This window comes from Canis lupus, chromosome 37, assembly GCF_048164855.1.
Source record: "Canis lupus baileyi chromosome 37, mCanLup2.hap1, whole genome shotgun sequence".
NCBI lineage: Eukaryota > Metazoa > Chordata > Mammalia > Carnivora > Canidae > Canis > Canis lupus.
The window spans coordinates 11,769,009-11,795,464 of record NC_132874.1 but is presented as its reverse complement, the minus strand read 5'-3'; the positions used below and the strand labels follow the sequence as shown (position 1 = coordinate 11,795,464).

The 26,456-nt window shown below is 44.5% G+C and overlaps 1 protein-coding gene across 2 annotated transcripts in view; it reads right to left on the bottom strand.

The window, feature by feature from the left end:
* The window catches only part of DTNBP1 (dystrobrevin binding protein 1), a 125,620-nt gene that overhangs the window by 6,107 nt on the left and 93,057 nt on the right, over positions 1 to 26,456 (bottom strand). For both annotated transcript variants that reach the window (XM_072813675.1, XM_072813676.1), the window contains one exon: positions 2,122 to 2,277. In XM_072813675.1, the coding sequence (XP_072669776.1) occupies positions 2,122 to 2,277 (156 nt within the window). The remainder of the gene's footprint in view (positions 1 to 2,121; positions 2,278 to 26,456) is intronic.

Genomic DNA, 26,456 nt, shown 5'->3' with positions numbered 1-26,456 from the left:
GCTCGCCAGGCCGGGAAGTCCCGGGCGGCTCTGAACAGCCCGGTGGAGAGATGCCTACTTGTTATCTGTGAAGGGCTTTCCAGCTCTAGCTGAAGCAGAAAAGCTGAAAAGCTAAAAAGCCCAAATCTTCCAATTTTCTTCTTCAGTGCTTTCAAAAACCACACAAATTGGCAACCTGTGCCTGATTCCATTTTTTTTTAACCTTAAAAAAAAATTAGCCCTTCTTTGAAATTTGAAGGGAGGTTATTTTTCAGGTGTCCAAAACCATAAAAATCCAATTCCTTAATATTTAATTGACCTCTACCCAATAAGAGTGTCTGAGCGTGTCCCTGTGCTAGCCACAGAGGGTCCCTGTCCCGAGGGATCACTGTCCTCAGGAGGAGGTACCTCTGAACCTATCCTGCTCCTCCCACCCATCACCCGGCTCAGTGAGTCTTCATGCTCACCCCCGCCTCCCCCCACCCCCCATGAGAACAAGGGCGACTTAAGAGGCACTTTCATTTTTCTCTTTGTTCCTCTGGGCCTAAAAATGTGCAGCGTGCTCACAGGTGCCCAGGGAACGCCTACTGAACAGATGCGGAGAGGGACCTGCTCCCTTTGCTGCCCCCAACACACAGGCTCTCCTGCTAGTGGCTCATTAAGTGCGACTGTGCCAGGATGTGCGTGTCCCTTATGGCCTGAATGTCTGTGTCCCCCTGATTCCTGCTGAAGCCCTGACCCCAGTGTGACAGTGTCTGGTGGTGGGGCCCTTGGGAAGCGAGCAGGCCGAGATGAGGTGGGGAGGGCTGGGCCCCCCCACTGGGATTAGCCCCTCTAGAAAGACAGGCCCGGTGTGTGGGGGGTGCCTCTCATGGCCCAGGTGGGGACACAGTGAGCTGCAAGCCAGGAAGAGGGCTCCCCTGTGAGCCAAACCTGCCAGAATCGTGATCTTGGACTTGAGCCTCCAGAGCCTGCAGGTTAAGCTGCCCCGTGTGTGGCCGGTCACGGCAGCTCGTGCTCCACGGCCTCCTCACCCCTGCCCAGGACAGGACCCAAATCCTCACAGCAAACGGGTCACTCAGTCCATAACCAGCACCAAACACTGGGGAAAATGAGTATCCCATGTATGCAGCCCAACTTTTCCAGATGAAGACAGACTTCGGGCCACTGGCGTACAACAGGGAAAGCGCCAAGTCCACAGAGACAGTTGTTCAAATCTGTCCGGCCACCGTAAGAAAAGCAGCACTGGCCACACAGCATCCTCTGGTGCATTCTGGGGCATTCAGATACCACTTCTAATCTGTTTTCTCTACATTATTTTCCTTTCTCATTTTTTGATTTCTTTAACCTCTCCTGGGGGAAGCCACGGGACGGAAGGACCAGGAAGGACATCGGGGCTGTGGCGAGGGGCAGGGGACCCCAGGCCCGGGGAGAGAATGAAGGCTGAGAACTGGCACATCCGCGGACGAGGGGCTCTTAGGGGTGCGGGTGAGCAGGGAAGGCCTGGGCACTTCTCTGTCCCGCCCCGGGCGCCCTGAGCCACCTGCTGCTCCTGCCCAAGGGGAATGGAAGCGGCCACCCCGAGTGCTCCTTCTGAGGGGCCCCGACCCTGCTCCCTTTGTTCTCAGGAACCATCAAGATGCAGACAAACAGTTACGCACCTAGATGTTCACCACACAACCAGGATCGGCCTGTCCAACTAGGGCACTGGTTAAATGGAGCGCCGTGTACCTCCTGACGGTGAAGATGCAGCGCCGAAGACGTTGCCCTTTGAAAGCATGTTTACGGACCCTGGGAAGGATCCCCGTGCGCCATTAAGCTAGACACCAAGCCAGACGTATGTACATGTGATGCCAATTAGGTCCACAGACCCTCAGACTGGAAAGAACCGCCCCTAACATAGTAACGGACATTATTCTGTAGAATTAAAGGTAATGCTGCCTTTCCTTTTTTTTTTTTTACCCTTTAAAAAAAAAACAAAAACACATATTTTAGGTTTTCTAAGTACCTCAACTACAGGAAGGTGCAAAAACCCTGACAAGACAAATGTGGCAAGATGCATCCACTTCAAGTTTTGGGGACCGGGACGAGAATGGTTCCTGAGGACTGCGCCCCCCGCCAGCCACGGTCGCCCCCACTTGCCTCTCCTCTCCGCTATCTGCAGGTAACCTGTGGACAGGTACTGCTCCATGTCTTGCTGAAAGGCTTCCTCAAAAAACTTCTGCCGCTCTTTCAACTTCGCTTGCTGGGTGTGCTCCATTTCCAGGGCCTTCTGGGTGTGCTCTGCATCGAGTTCAGCTGAGGAAACACAACACTCTGGGTCAGGGTTTGAAACGGGACGCAGACAGGAAACGGGAATAAATACGTACCCCCCGAGCCCAGTGTGTCCCGTGTGCCCGTGCCCCGACTGGGCCGCAGGCAGCCTGCCCTCCCTCAGCAAGGGCCACTTCCTGTCACCGGCACGCCGTGCCCGTCTATGCTGGTCCCCCTGCCTGGACTGACCTTCCCACCACATCTCCCACTCTGTACAGAACAGCTGTTCATCTGCCAACACCAGCCTCTCCGCTGACCTGTCCCCTAACTCGAGTGGAACCCGGTGCTTCGTCCTGAGGCCTACACATCCCTGCGATGAGACTTTCGCAGCTTACACGGTACAGCAGAGCAGCTGCCGCCCCCGGCTTTCTGGCGGGCGGCGCCCACAGAGGATGCTTTCTGACCTCTGCAGGCTCAGAGCCCGCCCGCGTGCAGCCCTTGTGGTGCATCCGAGGAGTGTGGCCTTGGCTCTGCGGCTCATCAGCCATCAACCTGGCTAAAGTCCATCAGCCTCCTGGAGCCTCCCGTTACCCATCTGAATTTGGGACAGAAATGTTCACCCAATCCCGATGTGCAACGTCAATGAAATGATGTTGAAGGAACTTTATGATTAAAGTGAGCAAGGTCGCTTCAAGTTTGGGCTGAGTCAGTGATACCAGGAAAGAACAATGGGGATCATCAGCCTCAGCCTTGGCATGCCAAGAACCCCACATCTGCCATTCTATAAACACTTTCTAGTGGCTTAGCCATCCTCAGTGCACGCGTGGAGAATACAGACAATGCCATCTGGCTCAGGTGTGTGCCAGCTTCCACCATGTACGTGGGCCATGGGGTATGAATTCTCGAGTCCTCTCTACTTCACATGGTGGGGGACGACTTCTAAGGTGGCTCCAGGATCCCTGGCTTCCCGGTACACACACCCTGTGCAAACCTCGCACTGTTAACAGGACTGATTTTACTGCCATGATTAGGTTATGCCCTGTGGCACAGCTGACTTGAAGCGGAGAGGTCATCTGGGCAAGCCTGACCTGACGAGGCTCTTAAAGGCGCCTGTACTTCTGGAGAAAGAGATGGGAAGTGAGAGAGGGAGGTGACACAGGGCCATCCTCCCATGCTGGCTCTGAAGATGCAAGGGCCACGTGGTATGGAACACAGTGTCCAGGAACTGAGAACAGTCCCAGATGGACCACCAGCCAGAAACCTGGGGCCTTCGTCCTACAGGTGCGGGGGCTGGGACCCCACCAACAACCTGAATGTGCTTGGAAGTGGGTTCTTCTCTGGGCTCTCCAGAGAGCAGTGTGCCCTGTGAGGCACAGGGCCTTGACGTCTGACCTACAGACTGGACCTGATACATCACGCTGCTTGTTTACACCACTAAGTGTGAGCTGCTCCCTTAAGCAGCAATATGGGAATACTCCAAATCAATCGCACCACTGCCAGCCCCTGCCCACATCTGCCTGGCTGAAGAATCAAAACATGACAACTTGAGTTCTTTCCCTTAAGTAGATAGTTTGCAACAACTATCCTGTGGCAGACCCCACGTGAGGCTGAGTCTGGCGCAACAGAATGCTTCGGCTACTTCACGGTCAAGGAGTACCCTGAGGGCCCCAAGCCCTAAGAAATACTTTCACCAAAGACATTATTCCCCACAGTTTCCTCTGGAGAATGCATATCTTTGGGACATTAGAACTCATGTAACTCAGTAATTTAAAAAAAATCCAATTAAAAAATGGACAAAGAATCTGAATAAAGATTTTTTCCAAGTAAGATTCACAAATGATCAACAGACACATGAAAAGATGCTCCACATCACTCGGCATCAGGGCCATGCAAGTGAGAACCATGTGAGAGGCCACCTCACACCTGTAAGGGTGGCCATCACTGAGAAAATAGGAGATAAAAGGTGCTGGTAAGGACTTGGAGAGAGGGGGCCCTCGTGCACGGGTGGTGGGGATGCAAACTGGTGCAGCCACTGTGGAGACCAGGATGGAGGCTCCTCAAAAAATTAAAAGTAGAGCTACCCTATGATCCTGCACTCTCATTTCTGGGTTATAAAATGAATAAAACAAAAACAGCATATCGAAAGGATCTCTGCACTCAAGCATTACTCATGATTACCAAGATATGGGACTAACCTAGGTGTCTGTGAAAGAATGAATGGATATGGTGTGCGTGTGCATGTGTGTGTGCATACACATAACAATGGAATATGACACATTCATAAGGAAGAAGGAAATCCTGCTATTTGCGACAACATGGATAGGCCTCGAGGGCATAATGCTAAGCAAGACAAGTCAGACAGAGAAAGACAAATACCATATGCCACTTAGATGTGGCATCTTAAAAAGCCAAACTCGTAGAAACAGAAAGTAGAATGGTGGTTACCGGAGATGGGTGGTAGGGGAAATGGGAGACGTGGGTCAGAGGGTACAAACTTGTAGTTAGAAGAGAGCTAATGTAAAATACTGTGGTCAGAGCCAACAGTACTATGTTATTTACTTCAAAGTTGCTAAGAAACTAGATCCTAGGGGGATCCCTGGGTGGCTCAGCGGTTAGCGCCGCCTTCGGCCCAGGGCGCGATCCTGGAGTCGCGGGATCGAGTCCCACGTCGGGCTCCCTGCATGGAGCCTGCTTCTCCCTCTGCCTGTGTCTCCACCTCTCTCTCTATGTGTCTATCATGAATAAATAAATAAATCTTTAAAAAAAAAGAAAAAAGAAACTAGATCCTAAATGTTCTCACCACAAAAAAGAAATGTAATTTTGTGAGGTGATGGAGGTGTTGCCAACTGCTACAGTGTAACCACACTGCAATATATACTTGCATCAAGCCAACATGTACAGCAATTCATGTTCATTAAACTTCCACAATGTTATAGGTCAATTACCTATCAATAAAAAACCCTTGGGATGTTATCAAATAATTTTTTTAAAAAGTAAGCTCCACACCTGGTGTGGAACTCACAACCCTGAGATCAAGATGTGAGCTGAGATCAAGAGGTAGATGCCCAACCAACTGAGCCACCCAGGGGGACCTCTCAAGTGATTTTTAACAACATAAGATACATGGAACTTATCCTGAACGATGGTCTGAGGCCCAGTGTGCTCTGCCTTAGTCCTCACCACCTCCACCAATATCCAACACTACACTTCACAAGTACCAAGAACAGCATAATCCCATATGCATGATGTACCTTAAAAGCTCAATAATGGGGTACGTTTTTAATCCCAAATCAGTTATAGTCTCCAGTACTTAGAATATTCTGGGCATTCTTCCCATATTCTAAACTATATCCATGCAAGGAATGCAAACTAGCATTAACCAAGCTACACCAACAGAAATCTTCCCAAATTCATATAATTACAGATATCATACTTATGATGTGCCTTCTATTCATGTTATTATAATTACTACAGGCATTCTCTACATTTCCATGTCACCCTGACTTACTCCGTCTCATAGATTTGCTGAAAGGAAGATGGTCTGGGAGGAGCGCAGGTTTTGGAATCAGTCTTGGTCTCAGGGGACCTCAAGCTGCAGAGCCCAGAGGTTCTGGGGAATTCACACAGCTCTCAACCAACAGGTGACAGACATCGGAGTATCAATGTTCCAGTCTCCCATCCCGTGGATGGACAACACTAGGAGGCATTCTGAACACTTCTCAGAGTTCCTGGGGGAACCACAGCTATAGCACGGACTTAGTAACACATACCTGTCTTGGCTTTTCCTCCTGTGCTCACTCTCTGCATCCTTACTCCTGCTCTCTGGGATTGTCTCCCACACAAACTACCTGCACGATCCTCATCCCAGGCTCCACTTCCAGAGAAACCACGCTGGCATATCTAGGACTAGCCATCACTTAACCTCTCTGAGCGTCAACCTCCTCCTCTCCTACGAGAAAGGTAAAATCACCTATTCCATAAAGCTGTTGGCAGGAGTCCATGAGGTAACAGATGTGAATCACCAGGCACACAGCCCTGGCCAAGAGCTGACGGCTCCTACCAGCGTTATTTGAAATAATGGACTCTTGAAAAGGAGCATGATGAACAAGGAAATATGAAACATTACCACCAGCCAGGACACGTACGACACTGAGCATTAGCCCAGCTCTCTCAGCCCCACTCAGGCACTTCAGAATTAGTCACCTTTCAGTGCCCTTACTAAATCCACATGGGATCAATTGGACTCGTAAGAGGGGAGGAAGGGGACTGAAGAGGATGTCTCTTCATTTGTTTCACTTCAGCCATCAACCTCTCTGCTCAAATGCTTCCTGGCTGCCAAGTGCATTAGAATAAGTCAACCCTAAAACAGATTAAATATGCTTCACACATTTCAAGCGAAGTTCAATTAATCCTTGAAAAAACATAATTCCAGAATAAGTAGCTCAAAAACAGAGATCAAGGTAGAAATTATCAAAGGGGTTTTCACTAAAGAATACCTTGTTTTAACCGAATTAAGATCGTCTATAGATATAGTTGTATAGTTTAAAACTTTCATTCTTCTCAAGACTTCTGCTTCAATGCTCTCCTATTTCTGAATCAGCAGTCCTATGGTTTTTTATCTTAGGTTTTCTATATTGGAATGAAATCTAATCGTGTCTCAATCCTCACAAAAGCGGGGGGTAGGTCAAGGAATTTAAGATGACTTAAAGAAGAAGAAGAAAATCACTGTTGTTAGTTTAAAGCATGTTATGCAGCAGTTACTGGAAATTCTTGTGACTGCCCTATGTCAGCTTCAGAGGGGGTGCAGTGCCCGAGCTGGCCGCTTCTCGAGAAACACGGAGCAGCAGTAGGACCACCCTCACCAGCCCCGAGCACAGGGTGATGCTGAAACAGCACAGGGCAGATGGTAAGAGCTGTGCTGCTCAGCAGCAGAGAAGGCGAACCTACCCCGCCCCCCTCGGGCCTGAGGTTCTAGTGTTGTGGCTCATCCTACTGTCAGGTCAGTTCTTCCCATGAAACAGCTGCATCTGGGGCTGGTGCAATGATGGAAGGCCATGGGAGAGAGTATTTCAAATCCAGAGGTTTAGTAGTGTCCAAAGTTTAGAATGACTCCAGAAAAATATAAATTACAGAACACTTTCTACAAGGAAAAATGACCCCTTGTTCATACTTAACACATCATTTATTATGCTTGGAAAAGCAAGACAAATACAAAAATTTAAAGAGCTTCAACAAGGGTGCCTGGGTGGCTCATTTGGTTAAGCATGTGTCTTCTGCTCAGGTCGTGAGCCCCACATTGGCTCCCTGCTCAGTAAGGAGTCTGCTTCTCCCTTTTCCCCACTTGCTCATTCTCTCTCAACCAAATAAACAATAAAGAGCTTCAACATATAACAGGAAGGAAGGAAGGAAGGAAGGAAGGAAGGGAGGGAGGGAGGGAGGGAGGGAGGGAGGGAGGGAGGGAGGGAGGGAAGAAAAGAAAGAAAAGAAAGAAAGAGAAAGAAAGAAGAAAGAAAAAAGAAAAGAAAGAAAAGAAAAAAGAAAAAAAGGAAAAAAAAAAAAGAAAAAGAAAAGAAAGGAGAAAAGAAAAGACCGACCTGAAAAAGTCACACTAGCTTTGAGGCCAGAAGGCAGGAATGATCATTTCGTTCCACTACCACCCTGGTCTGCAGCACCCCTGGTCTTGTCCATGCTCCATGCTGGCCGCCACTAACTCCAAATGGATAATTTCTCACAACAACAAAAGGTCCCATGACCAGTGAAGATAGTATAATCAGTTCTCAATTTTATGTTTTAACGGGCCATAAGAGTGGCACAGGACATATGAAATACACATACAAAAAAAAAAAATCCATCAAGCTCACTTTAGGAACAGTTTCAAACCACTCCCCAACTGCGCCTCCTATCAGAGCTGGCGAGTACAGAGACCGTCAGGTGTGAAGAGCTGCAAATGGCCCCCAAGACTTCAAGAGTTGAAAGACATGATGATGTGAGGAAAACCGGGCTAAACGTCCCTGGTAGAGCTGACGATAATCTCTCGAATCTAAAAATGTTAGAGGAGAAACAGTGGAATTTCATATGAGAGATAAGAAAAATTCTGGTAATCTCTATAGAACACTGAAGATAGAGAACATTTTTCATTCAAGCTAAATATCCAAAAATAAGAATAAATTTAAAATCCAGAAGATATTTACAATTCAGATGTTTTTACATGGTTGGAGAGGAAGAATTCTGTGATGGTAAAGTGCCTGTGACCAGATCCAGGCGGACCGCATGAAATCTCTGTACACTCCTAAACACAAACAGGTAAGCAGGGGGCCTGGAGGCTCAGTTGGTTAAGCACCTGTCTCCTGATCTCAGCTCAGGTCATGATCCCAGGGTCGTGAATGCAAGCCCTGCACTGGGCTCCACACTGGGCTCCACAATGGGCTCCACACTAGGCATGAAGCCTACTTAAAAACAAAAAACAAAACAAAACAAAACAAAAAGTAAAACAAATGCCTTTCCAGCAGGTTTTTGATAAAAACTTAACTGCTGACAGACTGTCAAACCACATGGTCACTAAAAGACCACACTAAATTCCATCCATGTGATAGAATTTAAACACTAGGACTATTTTTTTTTTCATGGTTCTAACTATCTGCATTTATTTAATCTTTCTGGGTACATGAATAATACATGTACATTGTGGAGAAATTTTAATTCTAAAAAAGGCACAAATAATAAGGTGAAAATCCCTCATAAGTCACCATGAATAGATGATCTCTGGTACCATTTGGTGTATATTCATCAGAATTACAACATCAGGTCCTTTTTTTTTTTTTTTTGGTGTCACTTACATGGTTGTTGTTGAAGTTTTTACTTTGAAATAGTCACAGGTTCATGGGATATTATCAAGAAACGTACAGGGCAACCCCATACACCCACCCTAAACTAACATCTCACACAATTATGGTGTTACATCAAACCCCAAATAAATTACATTGGTACGAGCCCCACTAGAGCATGTGAGCATGTGCTGTGGGAGGGGCTCTATGCAGTCTTAGGCCATGTATGGTCTTGGGCAACAAGTCAAAATCAAGTACCCAGCTGTACCCAGCCCCCAAGGCCCCCTCTTGTTAGCCTCCTGTGACCACATCCTTCTTCCCTGCCTCCCCACAACCAGAAATCTGGTCTCTAAATGAATTATATTACTTCACAAATGGAATCATACAGTATATATCCTTTGAGGACTGGCTTTTTTCACTCCGCATAATTTCCTTGGGATTCATCCAGCCGGTGCAGGTGTGGATATTTTGTTCCTTTCTATTGCTGAGTAGAATTTCATGGTATGGATGTACCACAGTTTGACCATCCACTCATTGTTTGTTGTTTCCAAATTTGACTAGTATAATAGAGCTGCTATGAACATTTGTGTACCAGTTCTTGGATGAAAATAGGTAGTTTCTGAAATTAATGCCCAAGAACACAATTGCTGGGTCATAAGGTATGTGTTTTTTTTTTTTTTTTTTTCACACTCTCCTCTAGAGTGGCTGGTTCCATACTGTGGCCCCGCCATCAGCGTATCAGTGACCTCCTCCCTCCACATCCTCGCACCAGCATGGTGAGACCTGACTGATACATGCAATCTGTCCTTTCCTCCTCCTCCTCCACAGAGTATGTTTCTGTTAGGCACAACTCTGGACTTCCTCTGATTTTTAATAATTGTTATTTTTCTAAAGGTACTTTTAGTTACTTGAGATATTTCTTTCCCTCCTCCCCCCTACCCTACTTTATCCTTCTGTACATTTGGAATTAATACATAATATTTAATTTTGGGAAAATTCTGTTCAGAAACTCAGGGCTTATATGAGGACAAAATAGACAAGATTTCTTTCCAGTTTTAAATCCCATCTAATTCTTTTTTTTTTTTTTTTTTAATTTATGATAGTCACACAGAGAGAGAGAGAGAGAGAGAGAGAGGCAGAGACACAGGCAGAGGGAGAAGCAGGCTCCATGCACCGGGAGCCCGACGTGGGATTCGATCCCGGGTCTCCAGGATCGCGCCCTGGGCCAAAGGCAGGCGCCAAACCACTGCGCCACCCAGGGATCCCCCCATCTAATTCTTTTACTAGTCAGCAGTAAATTATTTTTCAAATAAGGCATACTCACACTAGTTTGAATTAGTTCTCAAAATAAGGCATGTTTAAAAGTCTCCTAACCTCCTGCCCCCACCTTAAAAAAATGAATACAGATGGTCTTAGACAAAAACAGACCTTTAATTACTGGTTTCCCAGAACTGGGGCTTTTTTATGTGCCTTTTAAAAATTTCAACTTCTGTACCTCACATTTCTATAGTTTTTAATAGTTTTCTTCTAGCCTTCATCAACAATTAGTTGCCAAGACAGAGTTATAAGTAATATAAACCATACATTATTTCTACGAAAATTCAATAGTATAGAAACCTTATTCCTCAGAATTGGTATTTAAAAAAAATTTTCCATGCATGGTAAAGTCAACAAAATTTTTAAAGAAAGTTAAATGACTTTTTAACAACTTTTCCTCACCACACACACATGCACACACACACCCCTTACACACATTTATCAAGAACCAAATGGTACTTTTTTTTTTTTTTACATGCAGTTAAGAAAGGATGCCCCTTACCTAAAATATAGTAGTTTCGAATAATGGCAGGCTGTGCAGACCGCCAGAAAAAGCAACTCTTTCGGACAACGAATCACTCACGGCAACCCCTGAGGAGACTTCCCAAAGTTGGGTCCTTCGGGGCAGCTCCTGGAGCAGCTGTTTCCTAAACCCATGTCACAGGAAACAAACACTAGTCTGCTATCTAAACTTCTGGAACATTTGAAAATTTCTATCAACTGCCCTGAAGGAAATGACCACTACCCAGAGTATTAGCAAAACAACGCACAAGGTTTGCTGAAAACAGTGAGGCAGAAATGCTCAGCTGTTCAGTCTTTTCTGGGAGGCACAAGGCAGCTCCCAAGACCTCTGCACAACTATTGGGGGCCCGGAAGCCTCGCCATCCATCCCCCTCCAGGCCTGGGCCTTCCTAGCAGTGAAAAAGGGGGCAGGGGAAGGTGGGGTGGCAGGGCTGGATCATACCCAAAAGGAGGCTACACCAGTTCTTGAATACCATGGTTCTATTTTTACTTGCTTTTGACTAGGGCGGGAAGCGGTAATCCTAAATCCTCTGTACTTCTCGGTAAAATTATATGAAAACCAGATTAGCAATAAGAAATCTAGAACCTTTTCACTTAAGACAACAACATTTCAAGAAAATTAGCTTCAACTATTAGCAAAAACCTGGTGGTATTTTTGCATTCATTTTCTTTGTCATTTTGTTACTTAAACAATGATTAGGACCAAAAAGCTTAAGATAAATGAGAGAAGTGAGAAGAGCAGTCAGTCTGTGGCCAGAGGCTCTGTGAGTTATTAACCTGTCCAAACTTCATGTGCTCAGGGTGGATGCTCAGGATGCCGGGAGAGCACTGTGGCCTGAAATGGGTGCAGGGAGCATCAAGCCTGCAGTACTTCCTGCGGGGAATCCACAAACAACTAAATGGATAAGATGAGTCACGGTTTATGGGAGTGGCTCAACGCCATTTGAAAGTGCTATCATTCTGTGATCTGTTGACAAAAGCTACCTTTTACAGAAACAATACATAAAAATGGTAAAATATCAAGCTTACATCATGATACCCTAATTCTTTAGATGATTTCCAATTTTTTTTCTTGTAAGACTGAAAAAAAAAAAACCACACGCAGGGTCAAAGTTCTATGTTATAAAAATTTGGATGATAGCCTCATTTCCTAGAATTTTTAAGTCAAATCTGATACTTCCCTAATTTTACTTAGGGTACTGACCTACTTGATAATAATTATTGGGGCGGAGGAGGGAAACTTAGATCTTTAGAGGAATCCCTTCAAATTCTAAAGGCATTTTTTTGTTACTACATGAAAAACTCTATAAAAAGAAGTATAAGCCAGGGGCGCCTGGGAGGCTCAGCAGTTGAGCATCTGCCTTCAGCTCAGGTCATGATCCTGGAATTCCAGGACTGAGGCCCGCATCGGGTTCCCTGCATGGAGGCTGCTTCTCCCTCTGCCTGTGTCTCTGCTTCTCTCTCTCTCTGTGTCTCTCATGAATAAATAAATAAAATCCTTAAAAAACAAAAAAGAAGACGCATAAGCCAGCTGCTTGCATCTAAATGTGAAAATCAACTATTACAGAGCTCATTCAAATGAGTTATGAAGATAGTAGGCCAGGGGTTCTCAACCTTTAGTGGCATCAAAATCAACTTGAGGGCTGGTGAACACAGAGATTGCTGGGCCCCGTGCCCAGAGCTTGAGATTCAGTAATTGGTGGGCCAGAGAATTTGCATTTCTAACCAATTCCCAGATGCTGATGCTGCTGGTCCTAGGACAAGGCTTTTGAGAAACACTGCTTTAGCTGAACTGTATCTGTTCAAATTTTTACTTTGTACAAACATTTATCTAATGGAAAAGAAAAAAAGTATAAGATGGGGAAGCTGGCACACCTCATGGAAATGACAGGAACGTCCTCTCCTTGATGCTCTTCAAACTACCTGGAGCATCATCTAAAAAGGAAAATCTCCAGCAGCAGCCGAGATGTATAATCATAAACAAGCAATGGTCATCTTTATCAGTGAGAGACAAGTACCTTCGGGGCAGGAGTCCCTCTGCAGCACCCCGATCTTATTTGGTGGAGTCCCTTACCAGTCCCTGTTCAGAGGCTTGGCGGCTTCCTACCACAGGAAACAAAAATGCTGTGACTAGATCACTTCTCGGTCCTGAACCCCAGACCTAACTAACCCAGGGTGAGTTATGGTGTCTCTATTTTCAGAGACAACAGAAACAACATGGAGAGATTTTCCAATCAGCTCCATTGAGATATCCATGTGAACAATATAAATTCACAGTTGATTTTAAAACTAATTGACAAAACTCAACCAAATAAAACTGAGAAGAACAAATACATATATGCAAAGTGAGACACAAGAGAGGATCGGTATGCCAAAGATGCAGAAGAGACATAAAAATATGGGACTAACAATGGGGTTCAAGACATTTTACAGCAAAATACAGCATCCTGGCACCCTGAGTATTTTAAGCTGAAGGAGTCTGAGAAAATGGCACCAGCAGGACGTTCACGCTGACCTTTCCTGTGACTCCCCTACTGTAGGTCACAGATGCCTCACCCAGACCTGGAAGGAGGGAGCATTCTTATTTGCAAAACAAAGGGACACACCGAGCAGAATGCCAACACTTCAACCTTACTAGCAGGGCAAACATCTGTCCCAAACATCCCCTTTTGCACACCAGGTCCCTAGACCAATCCTTAGCTAACCATGGCATAGAAGATCGAACTGTCTGACTTGCTTTCTGGGTCTTGTATTTTTATGGGGCTCTGTAGTATAAAGTTAAATTTGTTTTTCTTCTATTAATCTGTCTAGAGTAACCAAAGAATCTCGTGGGTATAAGGAAAAATTTTCAACCTCTACAGGGTGACCATGAAAGGACCAACTTCACGGGCTGGCCACGGCTTGCTCTGAGGCTGCTGGCAGCTGAGAGATTCTGGGACTCCTGACAAGTATAACAAAAGGTAAGAATTCTTACTGCATCAGTCTCCTGGGTTTTTGCCTACAGAGCCTGGTGCAAGTGAGAGCCTTTCCACCCTACCCCTTTCTTTCCTAAATTTGGATTAGCAGAAGAAAATACGTGTAGAACTGGATCTTTGCGTACAGCAACTATAGTCAAGATTCATCACAAATACTCTTGGTTTTTATTGATCCTTTTCCTCCCAGAGATGGTCACTGTCTATTTCTATCTGTTGTGTTGTTTGTCACGAGGAGGAAAACCATAGGGTAGAATGCAGGCATGGACTCTACAAGCCTGCTGTTCTAGCTGGCCTCACAGACCAGTGAGTTAATAGTTCTCACCAGGTTGGTGTCTATTCAGACAAATATTGCTGTGGGTTAATGTGCACATGAGGTAAAGGCTGTTGCTAAGGGACATCTTAGAAGCCAAGGCTGTAAAACTAGTGGGCATGAGTTGAGCACTTAAAAGCCATTACAGTGCTCACTACCTAACTCAAAAACTCTGGTGATAGACTAAGTTGGTCACAAAATCTTTTTTCCCCCCCTTAGGCTACCCACCAACCTAAAGATTTCCATGCAATGAGTTACACTGCAAAAATACCACACAGTCCCCAACCCAGTGGCACATCCTTCTTAGGAATCGGTATTTGTTCTGAGAGACCTAAGGCTTCGATAAAGCTCTTAATGTGCATCTAAGAAGAACTGGATGGAGTTTTCCTTTTGTCTTTGTTCTATGCCTCTGGAGCTTGACTTTATGACCAGTGAGTATATTTACTCAGATCTCTGCCAACCAGAGACACATGTACCAGTGTGGTACAGCCAAACAGCAACTGATAAGCAGCATCATTCTTTGTCTGTCTGTGTCAGCTCTATGGAGTATCTGTCATAAGGGATCCTGGTCCATAAAGAGCCTTTGTTGTCTCAACCTTCACTGTCATCAATTTGGCTAGCAGAAATATGGATTGCACCCCAGTTGTGGCTAGATCTTTCTTAAGCTACCTCTTTGGCTATTGGGCATCTTTTGTGGTTCCATACAAATCTTAGGATAATCTGTTATAATTCTGTGAAAAATGCCAATGGTATTTCTTAAGGATCACACTGATTCTTTAGATGGCTTTGGGTAGTACAAACATTTTAACAATATTAAATCTTCCAATCCATGAATATGGTATACCTCTCCATCTATTTGTATTATTTTCAGTTTCTTTCATTAATATCTTATAGTTTTCAGAGCAGGTTTTTCACTCCTTGGTTAATTATTCCTAGGTATTTTATTCTTTTTGATGCAATTATAAATGGGATATACACACACAATGGAATACTACTCAGCCATAAAAAAAACAAACGCTTGCCATTTCCAACAACATGGATGGAGCTAGACAGCACTATACTGAGCAAAATAAGTCAGAAAAAGACAAGTACCATCATATGATTTCACTCATATGCATAATTCAAGAAACGAAACAAACAAGCAAAGGGAAAATAGAGAGAGGCAAACCAAGAAATAGACTCTGAACTATAAACCAAACTGATGGTTACCAGAAGGGAGGTGAGTGGGGGGATACACTAAAAAGGTGGTGGGGTAAATTCAGGAGGGCATTTGTTGTGATGAGTACCAGGTGATGTAGGGAAGTGAATCACTCTATTTTACACCTAAACTAACATTACACTGTATATTAACTAAGTGGAATTTAAATAAAAAAAAAAATAAAGAAGTTCCTTTAAGCTTTCTTGCAAGGCCAGTTTAATGGTGATGAACTCCTTAGGTCTTGCTTGTCTGGGAAACCCCCATCTCTCCTTCAAATACCAGTGATAACCTTGCCATGTAGAGTATTTTGGTTATAAGTTTTTTTCTTTCAGCACTTTGAATATATTATGCCATTCTCTTCATGCCTGCAAAGATTCTGTTGGAAATCAGCTCATCATTATCTGTCTTCATAGCTGTGTGGCTAGATTCCCTTACATGCAACAATCATTTTTTCCTCTTGTTTTTTCTTTTTTTAAAGTAGGCTCCATGTCCAGTGTGGAGCCCAGCGCGGGGCTTGCACTCACAACTCTGAGATCAAGACCTGAGCTGAGTTTAAGATTGGAGGCTTAATCAATTGAGCCGTCTAGGTATCCCTCTTCTGTTGGTTTTAAATTTTTCTCCTCACCTTTTACTTTTGCCATTTTGATTATGTCTTCCTATGAGTGTCTTTGGATTCATCTTATTTGGGACTCTCTGTACTTCCTGGACATGAGGGTCTGTTTCCTTCACCAAGATAGGAAATAGTTTCAGTTATTACTTCTTCAAACAGGTTTTTTGTTCCTTTCTCTCTCTCTCTCTCCTCCTTCTGGGACCCCTATAATCTAAGTGTTAATGTGGATGATGCTGTCCCAGAGGTCTCTTAAACTATCCTATTTTTGATTCTTAATTTTTGCTGTTCCAATTGGTTGATTTCCACTACTGTGTCTTCCAAATCACTGACCTGTTCTTCTGTATCATCTGCTCTGCTGTTGATTCTCATAGTGTATTTTTCATTTCACTTACTGTGTTCTTTAGCTCTGAATGGTACTTTTTTTTTTTTTTTTTTTTTAATTCATAAGGCAGAGACACACACAGAGGAAGAAGCAGGCTCCCTGTGGGAAGCCCAATTCAGGACTCGATCCCAGGACCCTGAGATCATGCCCTGAGCTGAAGGCTGGCACTCAGCCACTGAGCCACCCAGGCATTCATGAATGGTACTTTTTAAAATTTTTACCTCTTTGTTGAAGTTTACACTGTGCTCATCCATTCTTCTCCTGAGTGTGATGAGCATCTTTATGATCATTACTTTTAACTCTTTACATGGTAGGTTGTTTATCTCTGTTTAATTTACCTCTTTTTTTGAGGTTTCATCATGTTCTTTCATTTGGAACATATTCCTCTGTCTTCCTCCTTTTGCCTCTCTGTGCTTGTTTTTACATGTTAGGTATGTCAGTTATGTCTCTCAGTCGAGAAGGATGGCTTTATGTAGAAGGAGTCCTGAGAAGCCTGGTAGTACAACCAGACATCTGCACTCCTGGGTGCTCCAGGCGTGTCCTCTGTGTGGGCTGCATTTGCCACCTGTTGTGGTGAAGCTACAATTGGTACAGATCTGCTGATGTGCATGCTGTCTCCTGGCATAGCTGTCTGCAAAGCCTGGGTGTGCTGGTATGTGGAGGCGGCCCTTGGTGCAGTCTCTGCAAGGTCAGCTGCAACTGCTGCAAATTTTCAGTGTGTGTGGCTGGCCCCCTGGGGTGGGGGCCGATTGGGGCGGATTAGGCTGCTTGCTGGGTGTGGTGGTATAGGGGGTCCACTTGGGTGGGCTGTTGGTGGTGGCTGAAGCCACCCACCGGTGTGGTGCGGCAAGAACTCCTTGGGAGGTGTGCTGGCCAGGTGGGCAGGCTGGGAAGGGCAAGTCCATAGGGGAGCACCAGGGCAGGGCATGTAGCACTAGCACAGTAGATGGAGAGTGTCAGAAATGGTGTCCACAAGCACCTGGCCAGCCATATACAAGGGGAGTGAAAAGAATAATGGCACCTGCCAGCACTTCCATCCCTGGAGAAAGTTCCAAAGATCTCTGCCCCTCCTGAACATGCCCTAAAACTAGTCAATGAATCTCCTTCACGTGTAACCTAGGCAAATTTTAAAATGCCGCCTCTGTACTGGGTCTTCAAGTGAGGGAGACTGAACACATTGCCTTTAGGATTAAAGTCTCAGTTTTCCATAGGCCTCCATCTCTCCCAGAGGTAAGCCCTGCTGGTTTTCAAAGCCAGATGTTGTGTGGACTTGTCTTCCCAGCTGTGTGGGTGGACTCCCTGGGCTAGGAAACCTAGTGTGGGGCTTGGGCCCCCTATTCCTCAGGGAGGGCCTCTGTAGTTGTGGTAACCCTCCTGCTTGTGGGCCACTGGGTTTAAGGTGCTGTTCTTGACTAGACTGTGTCTCCGTCCCTCCTACCTGTCTCGATGTGGCTTTTTCTTTACATCCTCAGTTGTAACTTTGCTCTGCCAGTTTTCAGGTCATTCTCAGCCAAAGTCGTTCACATGTAGTTATTCTGGTGTGTCTGAGGCAGGGGGTGAGCAGAGAATTTTCCTACTCCACCATCTTGATTCTGCCTCGCTTTAGACTTTAAATATCACTGAACAATATTCAGTGATATTTGAAACAATCACCTTTAGACATGTTTTTACTCATATTGCCTAATTTCAAATTAAGTAGTCGAAAAATTGCAATCTAGAATAATGGTTTCAAACCTTTTCAAGTTCAAGAGCAGGTGTTCTTTTACTGACAATTCCCTGAGAAAATTCATGACAACAAAAATCTATTATGAATTCAGTAGTATTTTTTTTTTTTTTTTAAGAGAGAAGGCACGTGCCTGTGTGTACAGGAGTGGGGTAGGGCAGTAGGAGAGAAACAATCTTAATTAAGGAGGCTCCCCATTGACCTGGACCTTGATCTCATGACCCTGGGATTATGACCTGATCTCAAAATCAAGAATTGGATCCTTAACCAACTGAGCCACCCAGGCACTCCTCAGCACTTTTAAAATGACTCTGAATTTTATTTCCCACAACAGTTTCACGTATTGGAAACACAATACTGCATATATTTTCAATACAAATACTTTTTTATCACACAGGACACAAAACTCAAGATGCTTCTGGATGCAAGGGCCTCTCTTTATAAATGTCCTCAAGCCACAGGTTGGAAATGTTCTGCTTCTAAAAGGTTCAGCAACCGTCAAATCTGAGAATGCCTGAAAGCTGATCATATCTGTTGGAAATATAATTATTTCCAGAAAACATTTTAGAGATGGGGATTTATCACTTTTGATGGCAAGCTGTTGAAAACTTATGAGCGAGTGACTTATGAATAAATTAGTATTATAAATGGCTGCCATGAGCCCTCACTGCCAGCTAATAAGACAGGGATGAGAGATGGTTTGTGTGCTTCCCAAAAGGGCTGGTGGTGCAGCCAGCAAGGATGGCAGGACATGGCCCCTGAGTAGATCCATGAGTCCAGAAGCAGAGGAAGAAGTTGCATGAGGAAGGGACTAGCAGGGGAGATATCAACATGTGGGGGCAGCCTGCTGTGTAGTCTCAATTCTCTCACCCCCTTAGTACTCCTTCCTGAAATTTCACCAATTTGAGATTTATGTTTTAACATACCTCTTCTAAGTAAGTAGAGTATGGTGTTTGGGAGCTTTGAGAAAATTCTGACATCCAAAAGTTAACATGAATTAGGTTTTTACGTGTTGCTTTCTCTCTAATACTCCTTAGATGACCTGCTGTATAGATGAGGGAGACATAGGCACAAAGAGAGAGGAATCTGAAGAAAGGGAGACAGGGACGGGGAGAGGGGAGCCACTTTGGGGCCTCGGAAGGAACTTTTGGCCACAAAGGTGTAAATGCCTAGTAGAAAGAGGAGCCAGAAAATGAAAGAGACAAATATGAAATGTCAGGGATGCGCTACTCCTGACTGGAAACGGTGTTCAGAGATTATTTTAGCCTCTGTCTTCCTGTTTTCTCCCGACTCTTCAACTCCATTGTGGGCAGTGATGACTTCTGTAAGAACAGCTCAGAAACTAAAGCATCCCTCAGGAAGTATCCCTAAGAAACTGCTTTCCCAATTACAAATGGCTTCTGACCAACCGGGGTACTCCTAACAAATCATGCTCCCTTCTCCTGTCCCTGTTTCCTGACTGCGCTTGCCCTTTGCTCAGAGCCCTGCACTCGGCAACCCTGTGGGGCTCCATCCCCTGACACACACAGCAACACGCAGGCTCTCTTTCCTCCAGGCTCCCAAGGTAACGGATCCGGTAACAGATCCATCTTTACTTGTACCATACACATGCCCTCTATCACTCGGCCAGATGCTAAGTTCCTGGAGGGCAGACACTATGTCTTTTAAAGGGGATCATGATATCCCACCCTGAAACATGCCCCTTTGGCATCAAGATTACTTTCAGCTGAAGGCAGCTGAGAAACAGCAGATGTAAAGGGAAAACTCTTTAACCTTCCCCTTTCTGTCTGAAACCAGGATATACATTTTCCTTTGTGAAGTCTTTCCCTCTCCCATACCAGGAAGAGGAAGAGTCATAATCCCCGGGGATGACTCAGCATCAGAGAAGGCACCAACTTGCCTCTGCGTAGCAAACCTTACCAAGGACCCTTCGCCTTCTGCTAGGCTCTCCCACCTACGGACCTTCCTGTAATTTACCACCCCCAGGCGCCCAAACTCTCCCTCTTCGTCTGGGTCTTTACTACCACCCTCTGTTAAAATGGTACATAAGCCCATAGGTCTGACGGCTCCTGCGGGTCTTCCTTTTCTAGGAGGGCCACTGTGTGCCTGTAAGAATTAAAATATTAACATCAAATAAAATTCTTATGCTTCTTCTACTGTTAAACTGTCTTTTGTCAGTTTATTATCCAGCACCCTAAGCACTAAACCTAAGGGGTAGAGGATAAAGCTTTTCCTCCATTATACTTTGGGATTGGCTCCTTGTACCTATAACCTATCCAGCAGAAGTCTGACAAGTGAACTGGTATCAGTCACCAAATGCCAAATGTCCAGGGGCAGGGGAACACCAGCTGCACAAGCGGATCTAGGTAGCAGGCTTTCAACTGGTGGCTTGACCACAAAGCTGCCTAAGGCGGGCACAGCAGGCCAGATGTTCCAGATGCAGTGATGCAGAGGAGAAAGAGCACACAGCAGCTCAGGAAACAAAGCATGGCTGCCAGGAAATGCAGGCATGCCACTATATGGGCCAAGAACAAACATGCATAATCTTCAAGGCTACACGTGGGAGTATGGATGGCTACAGTGAGCCTGGGGGCAGAGAAAATGACATCAAACTGGTCCATATAATCCGTGCAGTGCATTTCCAGAGACACCTGAGCTTAACAAGATTCACTGTAACACAAAAATGCCATTACCCAGGGACGAGGGAGGGGTCGGCTGAGAAATCTGGGAGGCATTAAAAATAGCATTCCAAAAAATAATAAATCACTTCCAAATGATCAACAAAATACAGCCTGTGAATCACTCCCTAAAAATACTTATTTACAAAATGAAACAATAAACTTTTCCTTCAGGATGACAACAAGTGAAAGTAAGCAGAGAGATGGAAGGAACTTTCAGAACAGCATTGAACCTGTAGGATATTTATCCATCCAGTGAAAAGTTCAACACATGCAGGAGATTATGGGAACCCTTTGTATGTACTCAACTAAAACGGCAGCAATTCATACACAAGATCATTTTGTTTTAAGAAAAGTATAGCATAAGCTGAGCTAACAATCCTAAAATAAGATTCACAGTGTTTTGAAAACTGTAATGTGACCATGTCCTTTTCACGAATGCTCCAAAAATGTCAATACTCCTTAGAATGAAGGCCTGCCCACACCAACCCATGATGTAGTTTTTAGAATGCTGGTGAGGTCTGGAGCTGAGGACCAAGAAAGAATTCTTGAGATGTCTTCGAGGCAGAAAGACGTTTTTATTAAAGCACAGGGACAGGAGCCTTGGGCAGAAAGAGCTGCGCCGGGGTTTGGAGTGGTAGCAATTCTATACTTTTAAATTGGAAGGGATTAGGGATAGAACAAACCTCCCAGATATTTTGGAAACAAGGTTTCCAGGATCCAAAGGGGGCCAGCTATTGTTAGGAAAAGGTCATTTATTATGTTTAGTAAAAACTCAGTCATGAGACTCCTCAAATGTCTATCTGTGGGCCATATGCTTGGGGATGAGTGCCAATATGTATCTTGGGACGAGGGTAGAGATCAATGGAACTTCCAAAGGAATTTCTGTATGTTTTAAGTAGACCCACAGGATCCTGGGGGTCAGGCTAAGATTGCCTCTTGCCCTCAGCAAAGGGTCAACATTGATTGAGGCAGCTGAGCTCCCAGAGGAAAGTCACTGCCTGCTTCAAGGACTTGTCAATGGGCTGTAAATAGGAAGGAAATTTAATAATTTTTCTTCTGCCTTTGTTTCCCACATCACCAATCCACAGAAATAAGCTGTTTTCCTGGGGTGTTCCATGGTCTTCTACCATTGTAGACACAAAGCAGAAGCTCAACAGTGATCGTGAAATGAGTGAACAGATGACTCATTATGAGACGGGTGAGAGAAGGCACGGCCTTCAGGAAACACCCACTCGAGAGAGAGGTTTAGTCTAAGCCAAAACACAATTATTTTCATGTCATCATTGTCCCTTTTTGTATATAATCATAAGCAGGAGAGAAAAACCAAACATGCAAATGAAAAAAGCCCCCCCCCCCCCACACACTCTTGTCATTGTATGAAAAAATCTGCCTAAAAATTCTAGTAAAGCAAGCTGAGTTTACTCTAGGAGACTAACCCATGGGGACCTTCGTATATTTGCTTGTCCTTTAAGTATGTTAACATATAAAGTAAGACCCTGGATAGAGAGACAAGATTTTAAAGCACTTAAAACACAAACTTCATATCATGTGAGAATGATACAACATACACAGTTTTAACGACCTCAGGGGAGCTGAAAGCGCACAGTATTGCCCAGAGGAGAAGTGATTTGGTCAGCCATCTGGGGGAAGAGTGTCAGGGCTTTCGGTGTCCTTTATCCATCTTCCCCTGGCTGCACACCAGCGACTCCATTTATTCTTTGTGCACAAGGTAATTAATGACTAATGACGAGGCTCCTGACAACAGGTAAGCTTTCCCTTTTTGGCTTAGACAACTTTACTGTTTTTTAAATTTACTTATAAAAACACATGTAGGTTCCTTAGAAAAAGGCTCACAGGTCTGATTAATTTCTTCTGTCTTTTTCATTCCCCTCACTTCCTTTCCTAAACCTAATTTCTTCCATTTATGATTATGGGTATGCCACAAGAGATGAAATATTTTCCAATTTACTAGAATCTCCTGACACTCAAAATTTACCTGCATTTACCATTTTGAACATTACAAAGTAAAATGACCCAGCAAAGGGATTTCAACATCATGTTCTATTTTCTTTTCTTCAGAGCAACATTTCATTACCTATTTTTCTCTGTAACTTCAATCAAGGGAAACCTTTCTCTCTGTATACTTTAGAAAACTATTAAAAGGGCAATAATATGTTCTCAGGTATCCATTTCACAGGCAGAATGGAAAGCACTTAGTAAAAATAATACATTCTAGTTTTCCGAGCAAGACACTTACCACCCTTGGCCTAGAAATCCCAGTGCTCTCTCTGTTGTGTTTTGAAAGGTAAAATGAATTAGATTTACTATAATCCCTCTGAGAAATAGTAATTTGCTTCTATTAATTCACTGAGTCAATCAGAGGACACTCAAGAGAAAAATCACAGAAAAGCTCCTTCCACATTTTGTGTTTCAAAACTAAAACAAAAGCTCAGCATTTAAACTTGATACCATAGCCATTGAAAATGTCTTGCAATCATCCTTTGTTGAATTAGTGGATTACAAACTCACAGTTTGTGCTGCTTTTTTTGTTCTCTTGTATTCACCAGACTCGGTTACATTTCTCCCATGACTTCCCGGATTGACAAAACAGGTGGGTCAATCCTATGCTACCCCAGATTATGAACCACACTTACCCAGCATATTCCTTCCCACAATAAAGAGACTTGCCGTTCTATGTGTGTAGCAGAGTTTAGCATATAGCATGTACTTTTTTTTTTTGGTGAACGGATGCATGAACGAACGAGTAACTTGCTTTCAATTTTCCCCAAAGCCTTATGAGGAAGGAAAGCAGTGAAGGTGTTTAAATGAAACTGCTGGAGCAAACTCTATCTCCTCCTGGAAAAAGGAAATCCAGTAAGCACAACCAAAAGGAGGTGTGTGCTTGGGAAGGGAGTGCAGCCACAAGCACTGGCTCATCCCCCTGTTACAAGCTCTGGGCTGGGAAGTGTGAGACCCAGTAGAATTCGAGGCAGGCAGGCTCCCAAACACCAGGGGGCGCTCTCATCTCACCTGCCCACTGGGTCCACCCGCCATTATCTCTCACTAACAGGTCAACAGCTGCCCTGGTCAATGCAAACCCACACTGGCCGCTTTCCCAATTCATTTCTGCACAGCAGCCAGAGTGACTGTCCTGCAAAGCAAATCTGATCATGTCACCCCCTCTGTGACCCAACAGCTCCTGGGAGCGAAACCACTTAAAAGTCTAAAGTTGAACAAATCAAAATGGCTTCCCTTAATGCTTCAGCAAAACTCCATTTGAAGGTCACCTTTTCTCTCTCTTCCACAAACCTCCCTCCCCTTCTTAGTCTTTTGTTTCAGGAACCCAGAACCACCCTAAATATATGGTAGAAGGAATACAATTTCTATCAAAACTGGTTAGATCCTATATTTCCCTAAGAAAACCCCTCAGGCCTTCCTGGGGGAGAACTTGCAGATTGTTAAGACCACAGGGCTGCAGCCCCCTCTGCCCACCAAAGCAGTAAAGCTACTGTTCCTCTTTACTCCAGACTCTGCCTTCGAGCTACATTTTGGCTCTGAAGCAGGGAGGTAGGTTTTCTACAACAGGAGGACCGCCTCCCGGAGCCTACAAAATCCTGTCAGCTCTCCAGTCAGATACCACCACTGGCACCCACTCCACCCTGCTCTCAGGGCCTCCTTCTACTTAGCAACCTTGACACAATCCCAGCAGCCTTGAGCTGTGCATTCGCTGTCCCCTCTAGCGGGAATCTCTTTCTGCCCCTCTGGCCTCCTTCTCAGCTTTCAGAGCTCAGCTTAAGCACAACTTCCTCACAGAACTCTCGGCCCTCCATAACTAAGTGACACCAAACCTATTACAAAACTCAGTAGGGGGCAGCCCAGATGGCTCAGCTGTTTAGCGCCGCCTTTGGCCAGGATGTGATCCTGGAGACCCGGGATCGAGTCCCACGTCGGGCTCCCTGCGTGGAGCCTGCTTCTCCCTCTGCCTGTGTCTCTGCCTCTCTATGACTCTTATGAATAAATAAATAAAATCTTTAAAAAAAACAAAACAAAAAACAAAAAAAAACCTCAATAGGAAACTTCTAGGAGAAAAGCCTCACAGCCCTGGGTTAGGTAAAGGTACTTGGGATATGGCAACAAAAGCAGAATTCATTAAATTTTTTTTTTTATTCAAACAGACTTCATCAAAATTAAAATCTTTCATGTCTTAAACATTTAAGAAAATGAAAAACTAAAAACTCGAATACTGGCAAATCATATATCTGATAAAGAACTTGTATCCAAAATATATAAAGACCTCTTTCAACTCAATCAACATCCCAATTAAGAAATGAGCAAAATATTTCAATAGTCAATTGACCAAAGAAGATACATGAATAGCTAATAAATACATGGAAAGATGCTCAAAATCATCAGCCAGTGGAGAGGTCCAAACCGAAATCGCAGGAGACACCACTGCACCACCCGCCACCGCAACAGCTCTGTTCAGATAGACGAATGGTCAGAAGTACTGGCAAGGATGAGGGAAAACCAGAACCCACCATGACTGAGGGAAGTGTAAAATGAGAAAGCCACTATGGAAAACAGCTAGACAGTTTTTTTAAAAAGTTAAATGGAAACTTATCATACCACTCAGCAATTCCACTCCTAGGACTCATCCTTCCCAAGAGAACTGAAAACCTGTATCCACAGAAACACTTGCAAATGAATGTTTACAGCACTATTATTCATAACAGCCCCAAACTGAAAACAATCCAACTGTCCTTCAACTGGGGAATGGATGAGCAAAAATGCAGTGTATTCATAAATACCATTCAGCAAGCACTGATACACGCTACCACACAGATGAAACTCAAAGACATTGTACTAAGTGAAAGAAGCTCAATACAAAAGGCTCCGCTCATTGTTATTCCATTTTACGGACTGTCCATAAAGAGACAGAAAACCGGCTTGTGGGTTATCTGGGGCTGGGAGCTGGCACTGACTGCCAATGGACAGAAAGGGATCTTTTGGGGCTGATGGAAATGTCCTAAAAGTGGATGTGGTGATTGATGTGGGGAACAAAGGCAGAAGGAAATGTAGGTAAAATTAAATGTCCTTATAACCCACAGCCCACCGACAAATACTTGAGGTGGGCAGAGTCTGGCATTCTTCTGAAAATTTCCAGCTGGCTTAAGGCTGATGCTTTGCTAGAGGGAAAAACCACCTTAGCCTGACAAAAGTTAGGCCTCCAGGATCCTGTCAGTCTTCTCTAACTTCTGAAAGTCCTTTTGGAAACTTCCCTTTGTCTTTAACAGTCCCCAACTCCAAAATATATAATTAGCCACCCCTCCAAACCCCAGGGCAGCTCTCCCTGCCCACGGGTCCTGTCTCTGTGCTTTAATAAAACTACCTTTTTGCACTGTCTCAATAATTCTTTCTTGGCCATTGGCTCCGGACCCCAACATTTCCTACATCAGTGATGACTGCTGCACAACTCTGTAAATTTACTAAAAATCGAACTATACACTTAAAAAAGGCCAATTTTATCATATATAGATTACACCTCAACATGTTAAAAAAACATGTTAAAAAAACTTCACGTGAACATGCAGCTCCCCTCCAGCATCTGCTCTCAAGTGTCCAGCATACTGGGCACCGAGAGGGGAGATACAGAGTCCTCTTAAAGCACTCTGCTTCTTGTAT